Below are 17,167 nucleotides of genomic sequence, written 5' to 3' on the forward strand. Positions count from 1 at the left end.
ATGTGGGAAGTGTGCATACATGACATGTGTAGGCTTAGTACAGTAGGCTGGATTCCTGTGTAAGCTAACAAGGCTGGATTCCTCAGCAGGTTAAATAGGCTGCTCTCATTTTCTCTGTGGGCCATTAGATGTGTATCCTGTGAATGTGACTACATGGGTTTTTGAAAAGCCAACCTGTGGACATTTAGTGGGAGTGAATTTAGGACTATTGACCACAGTAGGGATGGCAGTTATACTTCCTGGATTTTTTTGTTAATCTCTAAACAAGGGATAGTTTGCTTACAGCATATACTGACACACAAGAATATCTGGATGTAAATTGATGTCTCTTACACAGATGAGATCTTAGAGTTTAAACTACTTGGAGCCTGATGCACTGTTGCTATACAGTATATATAAATTAGTAGTGGCACAATATGTGTTTGAGTCAGTGTTATTAATGGAAACAAAATGAAAACAGCTGTTATTCATGGATTGGAAAATGCATTATAAATTATTCAGCAAAAAAATGTCCATGCTCTTATTACTGACCCAAGATCAACATATGAAGTTATGGAAAACTTGTGTTCATGAAGTTGAGCTTGAAGCATATCCATTGGCCATGTCTTATCTCTGGATACTTGCATACATTTTCTTGATAGGCTATAATTGGAAACACCAAGCTCACTTCCCTTTAAGCTACAGTACAATATCCCATTTGGTGTAGGCAGTCCTGCTTTGTGTTCACAAGAGCAGATGCTTGTTATACACTTTGGTATATTTGCTCCTATATTATACCAACAAGTTGCTTTAAGAAATGCTCGTCTGTGATTTCTAACACCACAATTGCTACATAGTCTTGAATGTCTGTTCTTTTCTATTGTGTGCTGTAATTACAGGCCTGTGTATGCTATAGTGTATGGGGCACTATATGATAAATACTATGCTAGTGTTTGAAGAAAATTGCTGGCTTCACCCACCTATTAGGCTGACTTTTCAAAAATTGTCCTTGTTAAATGACTTTATCACAATTTAGTATTCCCTGTGAGGTTACCATAATAATTCATATTTAAGCTGCCAACTGGAAAAGATCTATCAATCTTTTGCTTCATTTGATCAAATGAAGGACACACTTAATATTTAGAAGCATTGTGTCCTGTTTTCGTTATTTTTTATTGAAACACTTAATTCTCTAGTTTACCAAACTACTGTCTGATGACCTCTGTTTATTATAACTGAACTCTAATGTATTTCTTTCTCATAGATTGTGAAGATCTTCAGTGAAGACGGCATGGGTAAAGTGGTGGAGATCCCAGCCGACATGACAGCCAGAGACCTGTGCCAGCTCCTGGTTTATAAAAGCCATTGTGTGGATGACAACACTTGGGCACTTGTTGAACACCACCCGCTGCTAGGACTAGGTAAGGGGCAGAACCCTGCAGGCCTGAAACAGTTCACATGCACACAAAGGCACACATGAACTGTCACTCACCCACACAGAAACTCATGGACTTTTGGGTGGGCTGAGACATGCAAAACAATCACTGACAGGTACATCCACGTAAATGCATGCATGCCCGCATACTTGGGCAGACAGATAGTTCAGCTGCATATTCTCGCGCAGGCATGTATTCAAGCATGAGTGCATGTGCATACTATACAGCATATGCATGCACCGAGCCATAATGTCCAGTGATCTAATCAAGTACAACACAATGGCTGTGTGATGTTGCTGTAGCAGTGCAGTAGTATGCCAAGCAGGGTTAGGTTGTTAACTCATGAAAAACTGAGACAGACATTGAGCACACATATTGAGCTGCTTCTCAATGTTTCTCATTAACATTGAATATGTAAATCAAAGGTATTGCAAACAGAAAGTGATGGAAATAGAAAATGCATTGCTCATGGGGTCAAAGTTGATTTTCTGAGTAAGGAGAAAATTGCAATTTAAGAACAAAAGAATTTGTAAGAGAGAGGAAATTGTTGTTGGCAGAAGATGGATTTAACGGTGTAAGATGGTGAATAATCCGAAACCTTGTCATCATAAAATGTGTTGCTGATTACATGTGTGTTGAGATAAATTCGATTACTGCCCTGCTAACTGACAGTGCAGTTAAAATAGACTGTGTTATGGAACAGATAGAGATTCCAATTTCAGTATGTGGTGCACTTGAAAGAGAATAAAAAGTGATGTATGTTTGAGATCAGGGTTTCCTAAAGTAATTCCATGCAAGTAAACAGCAGATTTACTGTTAGTTGCAGACTGTCTTTTCCCAGGGGCCCTTATTAGAAGCTTACCAATACTCTAGGACTTCTTGGGGAACCAGCGTGAAAAGTCTTGATGGTCCAGCTCATAAATTAAGCAAACACAGCAATTGATAAACGTTACATCTCGGAAACTTCTATCTTCAGACTTTCTTCTCGATACAGAGTAATTTTAATTTGGTGTTGGTGGTTGAGAAAAAAAGTTTATGGTTTATGCAGAGGGTAGTGAAAGCAACAGAGAGTGTTGTATATGCTATTTGACATCCTCCACTGATATTCCCAACTGGGACAGGCTCATGTAAGGTCACTAGACTGCTTGGAATCTGTTTTTTTTTTTTGACAAGGATCCAGGACAGTTCCACCCCAGATTATTATTGGTCCTGAGCTACTTTTTAAGAATAATTGTCATGCAGAATATTATTTTATGACATTTCATCCTTAAATTGTAAGGGGGATTACACAAAGGGCTCAGAGTGAAAGCCGGCAGATGAGAAGCTGAAGGAAGATGGTGATAATTGAAGGTTATGGATTAGGAGGATGTAGCGATGTAACTGATGAACACTGTAACAAAACCTTTGCTGACTTGTGCTCCTCTCAGTATCAGAGAAGGTGTAATGTTATCGATCTGGTACTATAAAAGACATAGCAGAGAGGTGATGGAGATGATTGATGAAGAGTTTAAAAAGCTGTCTGTTATGTTAAAGGTTCTTTAGACCCGGAGCTGCGATACAATCAACACCACTCTCCTGAAAATAGAATCTGTGACTTTGGAACTGATGTGGTTAAGGTCAAAATGATAAAGAGGAATGGGCAATAGTATTCTATGCAGAACATTAAGTTTAATAAGTGCAGCAATGTAGTCACTTAGAAGACAATAGCAGTTAGAGAAGTAGCATGTCATACAATAGATTCTTCATAGATTTAGGAGTAAACATTGCTGGAGATATTTGAGAAAGTGGAGGGGAAGGTATTGCTTCCATTTGCTAAAAGCTTCAAGACCAGGACACTCACTGTTTTGATATTTGTAAACACCAAATGTGGCACTAAAATAACACAATTAAAAGTCTAAAAAGTAGAAAACAAAAGTAGAAAAATTATTCCAGGAGTTAATCAGGGGAATTTTAACTTGTTGCTACATTAAGAAGAAAGAGAGCTTTGCGTTACTGTCCGGGTGATTTTGTGTTAGACTTGGCAGTGTAACAGTAAGTTTGGAAAGCTGTGGCCGGCTGAACGTTAGAAAACCCAACCTCCCCTTGAGGAGAGGGCGATTATAAAGCACTTATGGAAGACAAGTTGAGCCTGTGCTCTGTGCTCATGTCTGTACAGTTTAACAGATGTGGGAGAGAAGGGGGTGTAGTTTTATATAGAGCAGTGAGCCTGCTAGTGAAATATACTGTAGAAAGAGACATGGTGAAAAACATATGTAAAAACACTTCATCTCTGTTGTTTCAACTGACACCAAATGTAGTCTTAGATCCACACACATGTTGTTATGCTGTCATTATAGGAGACTTAGAAAATATATTGCATTATTAAAAGTACAGGTCCCAAAGTTCTAACCTAATATTTCACCATCCATCATGATCTGATTACATTTCTCATCAGTGCTGCCAACATGATGCTGCCAAATACAGTTACTGTAGGTTGGCTTGTTGTAAATGACATCATTTTTGGCTCTGAGTAACTCTATTCTATTATAGCCCTTCTTCTGTTCTGGCGCACCTGTACTGCAACCGTATCCTTTTCAGGTCTGGAATAACTACTTATCGTATTTTATGTTTAGGAGTTTCAGTAAATGAGATGTAATGAAGCAGCAGTGTGCTGATTGGTCAAATTGAAGGGTTATGCATTCGCCACTACAGCCCACTGTGTGTGTGTGTGTGTGTGTGTGTGTGTGTGTGTGTGTGTGTGTGTGTGTGTGTGTGTGTGTGTGTGTGTGTGTGTGTGTGTGTGTGTGTGTGTGTGTGTGTGTGTGTGTGTGTGTGTGTGTGTGTGTGTGTGTAGATGTGTGCATACTGTGGATTTATGTCTATAACACAATAATACAATAACTTAAAGTATCACAATTGCTGTAAAAACGTGGGAATATTTTGGTTTGGTCATATTTGTTACCCCTCTGTGTATTGTATGCATTGTGTATGTCTGACATATTCATTACAGTCATTTAGATATTTAGATGATTTGGCTTATTTGGAGCTCTGTTTGTTGTCTGATTGCCAGACCTTTCCTATAGTTGACGAATGTGGCTAGTTGCTTTTCAGTTATAACCTGTGATTGTAATTGTGTTTAAATTACTTCTCCATTAAGTGCTGATGTTTTTTTCTAGTTGTGAACCGCTGGGAATATAAGAGTTTAATGTCTTTCCAGTGCCAAAATATATTAAATGAATATTGCCTATATGTAGAAATACAGTTTATAGCCAATCGGTTATTACTTTGTAGAATATTTTGGCAATTTTTAGTTTACATGCTTTTTGCAGTATAGGAAGAGGCAGTATGTGAAAGTCCTGCTTTTATGTGTACGTGCTCGTGTGTGTGCACAGACATCGGCACTGCACATGTATGTGTCGTGATTCTTCATATGTGTACATGTGGTTGGGTGGTAGCCGGGAAAAGAAGTTTCAGAGAGAACAGAACAATAGTGTATTTGAATGGAGAGGCCTATTCCCGTACATCGCTGCCCACTCTTGGTACGCTGCTGAATGAGATAAAATGGCCCTTTGAGATAAGTAACATTGACCTCTACTTGTCACCCCGAAAAGCTTAACAACTCTGGGACAGTGAGGTAGTGTTGCCAGGGTGAGTCACTGTCACGAACATGAATGACTCATCAGACAGGCGACAGGAGGAAACGGAAAAGAAAAGAGGAGTCGTGACAGTGTTAGAGAGATTGTGACAGTGGGGAGAAAGAGGGAGAGCGAGGGGACACATGAAATGAGATAATGAGGCGAGATAGATCTGTACACTCCAATTACTCTCAAGTTCTCTATTTCACATAAAAAAGGAGAGATATCAGACCAAATTCTGGTATCGCAAAAGTTACGTTGCAAAATTTTAATTAAATCTACAGGGGGAGTGTCTTTTATTAAGGACATGACTGAGATATCATGCAAGGCTGTTGGAATTGACTGAGTCATGACCGGTTTCAACATCACATTCACAGGATATAAATCACCGGGCCCTCTGACCACATTCATACAAGGAAATACTTTCAGTTGAATCACAGCCTACATTGAAAGAGAAAGGCCTTGGTCTGCTCGTCAGTCACAGCTCGTTTGATGAGCACAATCCATTAAAACTAGTCCATATTTCTAAACATCCTTTTAGACCACGGAACACTACAAATGAAATCCAGGATAATTTTAGAGCATTTTGTACCATTCACCACTTGTCAACATTACCTAAATACTTCCCTTTAAACCTGTGTTGAGGTGTAGTCGAAGCCGGCAGTGAATGTGTGTAAGTGTGTGAGGGTGAGCGAGATATTAATTGCACAGAGACTGGTTGCTTAGAGGACTTGACCTTGATAAGAAAGTGTAAAATAGAATGTGGATGGCTGAGTTACACTTGGAACAAACAATGCCCTGGTGTTAAGAACATGTTTTAAAATTTTTTTAGTTTTTTGTTTTAAGGATATAAGATTATTGGTCCTTAAAAATAGAGCAAACTACTTGTTGAGATGTAGTGAGTGAACTTTTCCTCTCAGTTTTATTTTAATGTTTTTCTATACTTTCTGTTTTTGACTTTGGAGAAAGACTGATGACAGATTTTCTTTGACATGGGTCATTTTTAGCCAGAAATGTTGTGATCCTCTTCTTAACATATCCTTATTCACTACTTTGACAGAACATGTTATATTAATGTAAGTTTTATAATTATAATGAGCTATAAAGTGTAGTTGTAGGAGAATTATGAAACACTCTGAATAATATATACTAACCCTCTTCATTGTTTTCATTCCTCTCTCTGCCTGTCTCACTTCAGAGCGCTGTCTAGAAGACCACGAGCTGGTGGTTCAGGTCCAGGCCTCTATGAACAGCGACAGTAGATTCCTCTTCAGGAAGAACTATGCCAAATATGAATTCTTCAGAAATCCCCTGGTAATTTCTTAACATGCTGTGTCGCTCCTGATGTCCGCTTATTGAAATATGTTAATGCTTGTAAAAAAAAATACACCTGCAGCAACAGCTCCTTATGGATTTAGTTTTTCCATTTTTGTGATGTTTAACTCTGTTAATTTTAGATCATTTGAAATAAACAAGACATGGCAGTATTACACCACGTGGCTTCTAGTATTTAGAGCGGTCAGTCAAACAAATAGGCGTTCAAGTAAAGAGTTTACTGGTGTAATTTGGTCTAAAGAGAGGCAAATTGCCTCAGAGATGAAATGACAGACACGTTCTTCGACAAAGCGCCTCTTCTTGTTTTCTTTTCCTGTGAAATATTATGACAGCTGACTATACTAATGAGATTTGCATGACATTTCTTTTTCTGTCACAAATTCCTACCCCATAATTATTGTCACAGTGGCTCATATTCTCTGTCTGTCTGCCTTTCTCCACCTCCTCTTCTTCCACCAGACATTTTTCCCGGAGCACATGGTTGCATGGTGCCAGGAAACCAGCCGTACAATTCCACCATCTCAGCTCCTTCAGGTACATACAATATACACACACACACATTTCGTGTCTGTCTCTCATTCTCTCTCCTCTTCCTGACACGCACACCGGCTTATTTTACCTCCGAGTCAGCACCCACTACATAGTGTACAATCAAACAGACATACCTCACCTCTGACCCTTAGACAGTGTGTCTCGTCAGAGCCTGCAGTAATAACTACTGTTGATCCCCTGTTGACACATGACTGTCTCGGCACATGCACCGCAGGCCCGACACTTGTGATGGATGGAATTAGGCAGTCAGAAATAGAACATCCAGTTCCTCACCTGCCCACTGTTTGTTTACACAGAACAAATTCACACACTTGTGTCACGATACTTATCTGCCTCACAGACCACTCACGGGCCACACACTGATTTCACAAAAGATATGAAGGAAAGAAAATGTCTGGGAGGAGACCAGACAAAAAGATTCTTAATGGATGGAGGGTTTACATGCAGTCTGGCTCTCTCCTGTATCAAGTAATGCAGCTGTCAGAGACAGAGCCACCAGTGGAATCCATCCCTTCATCCTTGCCACTCACAAAAAGCTTTTAACTCCCCTGCTGATCATGGACGTTATGCTCCCGTTATGCTCTGCATAGAGGAGTCAACAAATGAATGGCGATGTGGTGAGCCTGAGTTGTGTCAGGAATCCCCAGTGTTTGACTTATCCTAAACACAAGATCTTTATACGCAGTTAGAGTGCTGTCCAAACCAAAGCTGTTTCTGACCTGAGCTTAAGCAGGTGTTTGCCATATTTGCCATTATTCAAGAAGCATATGTCAACGCAAAACAGCAAGGTGTAGTGCCTGAAGAAGAAAGCCTTTTGAATGAACTTGTGTTGGAAAATGTTGGAAAATGATCACGCATGAGGCCCATTGTAGGATGTTTCCAAAACTCTGGGAAACATGTGCTTTAAATATGGAAGAGTCCTCTGGAACAGTTTACCTTCCAGCCGCAAGCCACAGATTCCATATCAGCTCTAATAACTTAACCTGCCACTTCATGGTGTTATATTTTTCTGAAACATGGAAACCACAAACTCCAAATACTTGAGACACCCACAAGACAATTTAGGCTTTAAGGGATCCCAAAAGGAATGTACTGTATGTTGATTCAATGTATGTACAGGCACATTGCAAAACATGACAGCCACAATTTTCTTTTTCTTTTTTTTACCTTATCGTGGTCGCTACTGTGGAGTGTGTTCAAGCTGCTGCCCATCTCAACCATCAGCTGTCAGTCTTGATGTCAGTCACTAACACAAGAAGCCCAGATGACACTGTGTTCTTTGGCAAAAAGCAATTGCCTATGGTTTGGGATGCCTATACAGATGGTGCCTGCTACAGCTTTCAGTATCCGGCTGCAGCTTATAGGTTTCAGATGTGATCTAGTGTTGCCCTTGTGAGGCTCATAGATGGAGGACATTATAGAGTGAATAAATCCAAACCGTTTGTGTGCTGATCCTCTGCTCCTTTCCCCTTTTCAGAACTTCCTAGCGACCAGTAGCTGTCCAGAGATCCAGGGTTATCTGTATGTGAAGGAGGTGGGTAGGAAGTCATGGAAGAAAGTTTACATGTTCCTGCGGCGCTCAGGACTCTACTGCTCTACAAAAGGAACCTCAAAGGTAACAGCAACTTACATCTTTTCATCTTTAAGGGGCAGAATGCATTTCATTGTAATTTTTCTATTCTAATCTTTCTTTTTTTTAATGTTGTAATTACAGGCCTTATTTATCATTAGATAATTCATATGCATACTACATTAACATTATATAGTAATAAAACAGTAAATATTCCAGATTAAACATTATTACTTTCAGAGAATCAGCTTTTTATTGATGTTTGACTCTCTGTCAGTATACCTCCAGGCTGTGTCTCTCTGTGATGTTCTGACTTATTAATTATTTCTGTCTCCAGGAGCCCAGACATCTACAGTTACTAGCAGACCTTGAAGACAGCAACATCTTCACTGTCATCACAGGCAAAAAGCAGCATGGTGCACCGACAGACTATGAGTTCTGTATCAAGGTGAGTCTCACCTGACAGTAGTGAGATGGAGATGATTTCTAATGGAATATTATGAGCTGAGCAATGATTGACATGCTGTTCAGCTCCCTATCTCATGAGAACAGCGTTTGCATTCATGTGTATATATGAGTGCTGAGGTTGTGAGGACGATGAGCATGATTACCTCTTTTCGGATTCTGAAAAATGTTTATTTGCAGCCCAATAAAGGTCGCGGGGAGTTGAAGGAGTTGAGGATTCTGTGCGCCGAGGATGAACAGGGCAGGACTTGTTGGATGACTGCCTTCCGACTCTTTAAGGTAAAACCATGACAGTCTCAAAAAAGCCTCTACATTTACCAAACTTTGGTCAGGAAGTACATAATTACCGGGCTAGGATCCAGTTTCTTAAACTCGGCCGAGATCAAAAATGGGTTTGGAAGTTGAGTAACCAGCAAATCTTTAATTATTTATAATCAACTCAGTATGAATTGGGTTAGGGTTGGTTGACCAGTGTGTTCATTTTTCTTTACAGTATGGGATTGTATTATACCAGAATTACAAGATTCCTCAACAAAGAAAAACCTTACTTTCACACTTCTCAGCACCTGTGGTAAGTTTACCTCTTAATTTAAAATTTAGTTAGAGCACCTTAAAACTTTTTCATAACTCCCAGATCTTTGACATAAACATAACATTGATTGTGCAGAAATACTGTTGTATTGTATGCACCAGGAACATCTAACAAGTTTTGGAGAATGAATTTGAATTCATCAAAATGCTTACCTGTGCCACCCCACGTTTTATTGCACTGCCTGCAGCCTGGTCACTCTTATTGCTGCCTTTGTGTCCATATTTTGACTCTGATGTGTCTCTGTCTCCCCCTAGCGGAGTGTATCGGAAAACTCCCTTGTGGCAATGGATTTCTCAGGGAGGATAGGCAGGGTGATTGACAACCCTGTGGAAGCTCAGAGCGCTGCCATGGAGGAGGGACATGCGTGGCGGGTGAGACACAACCTCCTTTTTACTGTTATCTCTGTCAACAACGCTAGGAACGGACTTCAAAGGATCTCTACAGATGGCATTATTTATTTTGCTCAAATATTCATACATAGCAGGTTTTCCTCTGGTTGTACGTGTTGATTTTTTTGTTATTTTGAGCTGACAGGAGTTGTCGTGTGTGTTCATAAAGCTGATATGACTGTGGGGCAGCTGCCAAAATATTAAATGTGTCATATTCTAAAACTCCGGCCACAATAATTAAGTCAGTATAACACAGTATATTTAAGTTTGTCTCATTTAAGGTAATTTTACAATATTAGTAATGGCTGTTCCACATTTAACTGTTAAGAAATAGGAAGCTTCACCACCATATGTAGAGAAACTGTAATACAGTTCATTAACCATGCGTCATATATTCCAGATCATGAACTAATCCCTGTTGTTTTGTCTCTATGTGGCATCTCTCTCAGAAGAGGAGTCAACGAATGAACATTTTAGGCTCCCACAGTCCACTACACCACTCCTCATTAAGCTCAGGTAAATGCAAATACATTTACGATCTTTCACTTTTTCCCACTTTTTTTTAAGTTTATACAATATAAAAACATTTTGAAATATATTTTAAATGTTTTTTTCCCCTCTGCAGTCATCCACATAGCTCAGTTGTGGTTCCATGGCAGGATAACCAGAGAAGAATCCCATCGCATTATCCACCAGCAGGGACAAGTAGATGGGTAAGGGAGCTAGAGCTCGTTTTTCCTATATTCACTGAATATGAATATAACTCAAACTTTTTCTTGACTGCAAAGACAAAATTGAGTCAAGTGAATATTTTCCTCACAGCGTCCTCCTCTCTCTTATTTCACAGGTTGTTTCTGCTGAGAGTCAGTCAGAGTAACCCCAAGGCGTTTGTGCTCACATTGTGCCATCACCAGAAAATCAAACATTTCCAGATACTACCGGTATGCATTTATTTGTGTTTAATGTTGTTGGTTTTTAAATAAAATGTTTTTTCTTTATCAATTAGTGGACATTAAATGTTGAAAGTACATGTTACAAGAGCTTGCTAACAAGCCCAATTATGTAAAAACAGTGTTATGGCCCTTTTTTAAAAAAAAAAAAAAAAAAAAAGATTGATTCTCTCTTTTCTTTCCTCTCGCCATGTGGTGTGTCCCTGCTCGCTCTCGCCTGGACCCTTTGATGCCGGCAGTGTGAAGAGGACGGCCAAGTCTTCTTCAGCCTTGATGACGGCGCCACCAAATTCACCGACCTGATTCAGCTGGTGGAGTTCTACCAGCTCAACAGAGGAGTGCTGCCTTGTAAACTCAAACACCCGTGCACCGTCGTGGCCTTATGACATCTTCGGACCTTCTGACCCCATGACCCCTATCACATGACCTGACTCTGCCTAAAACAAACAAAACAACAAGAATCTTTCTGTTGGGCGGTTCTTTTTGGTTTTATCTTTATAAGAAGCTGGTGAATTGACTGATGTTTTGTTTTGTCACTTTCTATTGTCGTGAGTACGCCGGAGACTGCTGACTTGTTGGATTCCTTTTGGTTTGCATGGATGTTCGAGGAGTCGTATGCACAACAACGAGGTTCAGTAGTCAAGAAGAGAGAAGATAAAGGAAATGAACACTGCCGTTTGTGTCAATGCTGTTGCAGAATCTTCCACAATCTTGCTACCCATAGTCATCAATAAGCTTGGGCACAGTGACCCTCAAGGTTTTATCACACAGCTCAAGTTTACTGTGTTTCCCTTCAACTGGACAATCAGTAGGACAATTCAAGCTGTCGTGTGGACCACTCTGCTCTCTGAGAACAAACAGTAGTTTCATTCAAACTTCATCACACGTCCTCAAAGAATATACTGTAGATGGAGATTTGATTGTCTCTTAGTTTTGCACTCATCGAACTGGGAATGGCCTTTTGACAGTGCATGACTTCTCCGCTGTCGCAATACTTAACTGTGAGATGGTGCCACTGCCCTCTAGTGTCGTAGGCCTGTAAGGACGTGTCAAAATTCAACATGGATGAGATTCGGATGGGCCTGTAAGTGTTGCTTTTGAGTGCTTTTGAGGTTGGGAAACATCAAAAGTTTGTCAAATCAAACTAGCCTGGAGAAAATGGCTAAGGAAAAATCTGGAACTGTAAAAAGTCAAAGTATTTTTTTAAATAGTGGACAATTCAAAATCTGCATTGTCCACCCTCAAATTTATTTGTTCATCTCACACTATTCTTAATGATACATTTATTGCAGTTATGTATTGTTATTGATATTCTGTTTTCTTTAAGTCCACCTTTTGCATTCTGGATAGTTGTGGCTCTTCATTATTCACATAAGATTCAAAGAGGTCATTCTGTACTCATGTTATTCTATTACCAGCTACAGTTAAAGTATTTCCCATGCAACTTTCACAAAACTGAATAAGCAAACCACGGTGTCATTCAGGGTGAAATAACAAGTAATAGTGCTAGAAGAATTTTGTAACCAGGTAGACAGTTTTGGTGGTAGTAATGTTGAAAAGTGAAACCAGGTAACTATTTTGGGGGAAATTAGAAAATACAGCCATATGCAGCAGTTCACTGCAGGCAAAGTAACACCAGTTGCAAAAGATAAAGTCAGACAATGGAAAGTATCAATCTTTTGTGCGATTCTCCTCACCACAACACAGGGAGGGACAACCACTAGCATTTCCTTCAGGTGTTTTTCCAATGACAACAAATCAAAAGAAACACAAAATAATGAATCATTGTCAGCCAGGAGACACAGTGGATTGTGGGAAAAATCTGTCCTCATTCTGGAAGCTCTTTTCACATATGTTTTTCATATTTTTCCATAAATTGCCGCCTACCTGATGGAAGTCAGGGATATGCTGTCAAACATAAATGTGGCTAGGGACTCCACACTGATAGTAGACTCTGTGCATTACATTCCATATAGTGCGGCCTTTTTCTACCTGGAAGTACTTGTGAACCATTAGTATCACTTAACACCTACTGCCTACTGCACGCCACCTCTGTATGAATTCTGACTGTCTAAAAAAGTAAGCTGCTGTTGCTACAGTGTGGACAAAATGTGAAAGGAGAAAAGAATATTGTAAACAAACAATAGCTGCATCTCCTTCTCTATCTCTCAACCTGTCTCGCCCGGTCTCATCACACTTTCTTTAGCCTGCTGTTGTATAAAGTGAAAATCCTCTCAGTGGTGTGGCAGCAACGTAAAACTGGAGTTCAGGAGAATTCAGACTTCAAAATACAACTGATTATTTTAACCCATGTCCCTTTATCTTAATTCACTGAGTTGCCTCTGGGAGACGACAGTGAGAGCGTCAGACAGAAAACAGAGGACATAAAACTCTGAGTTAGTTTGTGGGCACTGGATACATCTACCTTTTGTCCCAGACTGTGCAATTTCAGCAAAAATCTATTGTTTTCCTAATGCCAGCCAAGGTCAGTCAAAGAGGTCTACATTTAAATGGATTTCCCTTTGTGTTTTGGCCGAGTCTATGCTGGAGATCCTGTAATTAACTATACTGAAAGAAAGATTTCACCACGGCGTCTCTAGATAACCAGGATCAATTTTTTTTTTTAATAGATAGGGATACTTTTTCAGCACCTATTGATCACGTCTGGGAGAATGGAGCTAAATAGACAACACATGAAGGGCAAAACCCAGCCATCTCAAATTCTGGGAAGACAAACATTAGGTAAATGCCCCAAGTTATTGCAAGTATTTCTGATTATATTTATACTCAAAGTTTATCAATTCGGTTCGTAATCACCCTCTTTGAAATGTCTCACCACAAATAGCAGTTTTCAATAGCAATATAGCCAGTTCAATTTTTTCACCTGAAATTTCTAAAACCTCACACTTTAAAGTTTTATTTAGTCCAAACTTTGGTGGTAGCTCTGGTTAGGTCACCAGCCAGCTGACAATTAGATATCTATTTGTACTTACCTGTAATACAACATCAACAGCCATGATTTATTTACCTGCAGGTTGTCTTAAAGTATATTGAACATCTGAGATTCAGAATAGCTGTACCATATTGACTCTCTGTGCATGTTCACCCTTATTTATCTAAGATGCAATGACTCAATCATTTTTTAAAGTATTGTTGCAGCAAAATGTATTTATTTATCTGGATGTGACTGATTACTTGAAAATTTTAGATTTATTTTTCTCAGCGCTGTTCTGTACTGTTTTCTTTTGTCATTACCATGAAATGATTGACCAGTGTGATTTATTATTATAATTATTATTATTGTGATGACATAGCATCTATTGGTGTATTTTGTTTTCATTTTTTAGTTTAATTCAAAAAATTATTTTGTCATCATCAACACTTGTTATGAAGTGATGTTTTAAAGCACACTGGCACCATAGTGTTAACATTGTCATTCCAATAGATGACAGGTGGAATGTTGTGAAATTAAAAACAGAGAATACCTGAGTTTCCCAAAGCATTAGTTACTAACTTGTTTTTTCACCAAGATCTATAAAAATATCTTTTTTTGTTCCAAATTATTTTTATGTCATTTTATGTTTAAAAGCCTCAAATGTTTTCCTCATCACTGACCTAAACTTCAAAAAGTAGATATAAAGATATTAATTAAAGTAATAAAGCCACAAATGTTTTGGGAAACTGGGTCAGTTTAGCCTCAACATTCTCATAATTCACTGTTTGAACATCTTGCCTTCAGGAAAGAATTGTAAAAATTTAGATGTAGAGAAAAGCCCTTTACATTCAAGTTACCCCCTCCCGTGTAATTCAAACCATACCAGAGCATCATTGTTAGATGGGTCACAACATTGACATCCTTTCAGCAGAATGAAATAACTAGTAGGTAGGTTTTATCATTTACATGAATGTGGAATCCCGATTCTAACAAAAATGATTTTGTAGTTGCTGAAAATCATCTTGAGCTGTTGAGATGTCTCCGAAATGTTGATTCTAGCTGTTTTCCCTGAGATTGGATTCAGTCCACCCACTCTGCAGTCATCCTCAAACTCACAATATTTAAAAAGAAATTCTGATTGAGGTGAAAGGTGTCAGCTGTCAACATGTGAGAGACCAGTGGCCTTTAAGGTGGAGTTGACATGAAAACTGTTATATCCACAGGGTCTCACTCTAAATGGAAAATGCAAATGCAAATTCAGTTAATGAACACATGAAAAAATAATCAGGGGATTTGGATATCCACGCTTTTACTCTTAACAGAAATGAATGTAACTGGGTTGCTCAGGGTTGACTTGGAGCATGTTAAAAACTACTGGTCCGTCAGATCTTTTATGTACAAGATGATGATGGATTCATAAATATTTTAGTTCCATTAAGGTGGGAGTTGTTATGACAGACTTTTTTCCCTTATGTGCAACACCAATCTGCTAGTTGTAATTACTTGAAAAGTATCCTTGCAGCAAAATTGAGTAGATCCAGTACTATTTAAAGAGTATGCTTAACAGTGTTGCTAATACTATTGTTCAAGCTGTTTATAACGACGCCTAAAATACTTACCTGGCTACCTGCGATGAGTTAAAACCCCAACAGGTGATCATAAAACATCCTGAATTTTCATGCCATCAATTCTAATAAAATGGAAGAAATTCGATTAATTTAATTATATTACGCTGTGTTTTACAGAGATTATCAAATAGACACTCAAACATGTAAATAAAACATCTGACAGTGTCAGTTTTGGTAGCCAAGTAACTTGTAACAACAGATGGTGCCTCTGATGACTTCTCTTTCTCTGCACAAACCAGGCCTAACATGTGGACCAAATGACACACAGGACTATCACTTAGAGGGGACCGTTCACACTCAACAACCTTGCAATTTTAATAAGTTCTTATTATTGTATAATACAATTAGTAAAAAAAAAAAAAAAGCAAAAGGCACTCAAAATGATTCTGGTGAAAGGAAATATAGAATGAATGCTTGTATTTTCAGTTGAAGTTTCAGTTAACTTTTAAGGGTGAAAGTGAATTGGCCCCTATCCTGCAAAGATGGATTAATCGATTATCACCTTAACTCTTGTGCATTTTCATAACATTGTCACAATGCAAGATACCGTGGCTGTACAAATGAGTAAAGTAAAAATATATCTATATATAAAAATATAAACTATTATGTATTTCAGGGAATGCAAAAAAGAAAACAGTAACTTATCTCTTTTTTATAAGAGAGAGCTCCTGTATTCAAAATGTGCTTTGCTTCAATCTGTAAATAGTTGAATGGCTTATAAATCTTAATTGTAACCTTTTCAGGTATTTTTGTACAAATAAGGGACTGATATATTCTGTTTATTGTAATTAGAATAAAACATTAATACATTGATATAAAAACCTGTGTTTGTCTTCATTTAGGGAAACAGTTTCGAACTAAAGAATGTAACTGTAATAGGTGTGTGTAATAGATTTGTTATACCATACTGTACGGGTATCGGTTGTCACAACAGTTTTGTGTTTTCCAGATTCAAGTATGTCTGAAAACAAATGTTCCAAATTCTGGTTTATATCCTGGGTAAAATACAGATATTAAGATAAAATATAATAATTTCCTACTGAAAATCTACTGAAAGAGTTGCCCTTACGTTCTCCACTAGGTGGTGCAATAGCACAAGTTCAGGGGCAGATAAAATCACTCTAACAGTATTTGAGTCACCCTAACTTATCATGGGGAACAATTTATTAACAACACATGGAACCAATAAATCCAGTAAAAAATCTATTATGTGAATGAATGCTCATGCAAGGAAATGGGTCCCACTCTGCATTGGTCCTGCAGAGAAATGACCCTTTGACACCCTCTCTGGTCTGGTGTGTCACACCCTTTGGATTATCAGTCATGCAAAAGTAGTGAGGTTTTAGGTTTTGTTGTGGGTAAAGAAAAAGATTAAAGATTAACAAGTCTGAAGCTTTGCAGTCCACTCAGTAACTTTTAATTTCCTTTTACACAAACATCACGAAAAAACATTAGTTTGCTATATTTTTATTTTGTGTAGACAGTGGATGGAGAAAATATGGTGGCAGTCTTATATTTTGTTTCCATTGCTCTCTTCAGTATTTTGTTTTATTTTGGATTTCCTAGCTCTTGGTTTCTCTAATTCTCTAATTTACTAATGTGAACCTCTTACCTCTATAGTAATTGTGTGTGATAATTGCTGTTTGGTTTGATTTGATATATATATATATATATATATATATATGTGGGTGGCAAAAGGATGGCAGTAAGGTATGCATTATT

At 38.4% G+C, this 17,167-nt stretch overlaps 2 protein-coding genes across 5 annotated transcripts in view; both read left to right on the forward strand.

Moving 5' to 3' along the window:
* The window catches only part of grb10b (growth factor receptor-bound protein 10b), a 65,320-nt gene extending 49,054 nt beyond the window's left edge, over positions 1-16,266 (forward strand). For 3 of the 4 annotated variants that reach the window (XM_051406845.1, XM_051406844.1, XM_051406848.1), the window contains 12 exons: positions 1,244-1,400; positions 6,228-6,343; positions 6,824-6,898; positions 8,394-8,531; positions 8,824-8,934; positions 9,132-9,230; positions 9,445-9,522; positions 9,798-9,914; positions 10,382-10,448; positions 10,558-10,645; positions 10,780-10,873; positions 11,122-16,266. In XM_051406845.1, coding sequence (XP_051262805.1) covers positions 1,244-1,400; positions 6,228-6,343; positions 6,824-6,898; positions 8,394-8,531; positions 8,824-8,934; positions 9,132-9,230; positions 9,445-9,522; positions 9,798-9,914; positions 10,382-10,448; positions 10,558-10,645; positions 10,780-10,873; positions 11,122-11,268 — 1,287 coding nt within the window. In that variant the 3' untranslated portion in view covers positions 11,269-16,266. The remainder of the gene's footprint in view (positions 1-1,243; positions 1,401-6,227; positions 6,344-6,823; positions 6,899-8,393; positions 8,532-8,823; positions 8,935-9,131; positions 9,231-9,444; positions 9,523-9,797; positions 9,915-10,381; positions 10,449-10,557; positions 10,646-10,779; positions 10,874-11,121) is intronic. The other variant, XM_051406847.1, reaches the window with a different exon arrangement.
* The window catches only part of entpd3 (ectonucleoside triphosphate diphosphohydrolase 3), a 125,005-nt gene that overhangs the window by 70,164 nt on the left and 37,674 nt on the right, over positions 1-17,167 (forward strand). The gene's annotated exons all lie outside the window — the stretch shown is intronic.

This window comes from Dicentrarchus labrax, unplaced genomic scaffold, assembly GCF_905237075.1.
Source record: "Dicentrarchus labrax unplaced genomic scaffold, dlabrax2021, whole genome shotgun sequence".
NCBI lineage: Eukaryota > Metazoa > Chordata > Actinopteri > Moronidae > Dicentrarchus > Dicentrarchus labrax.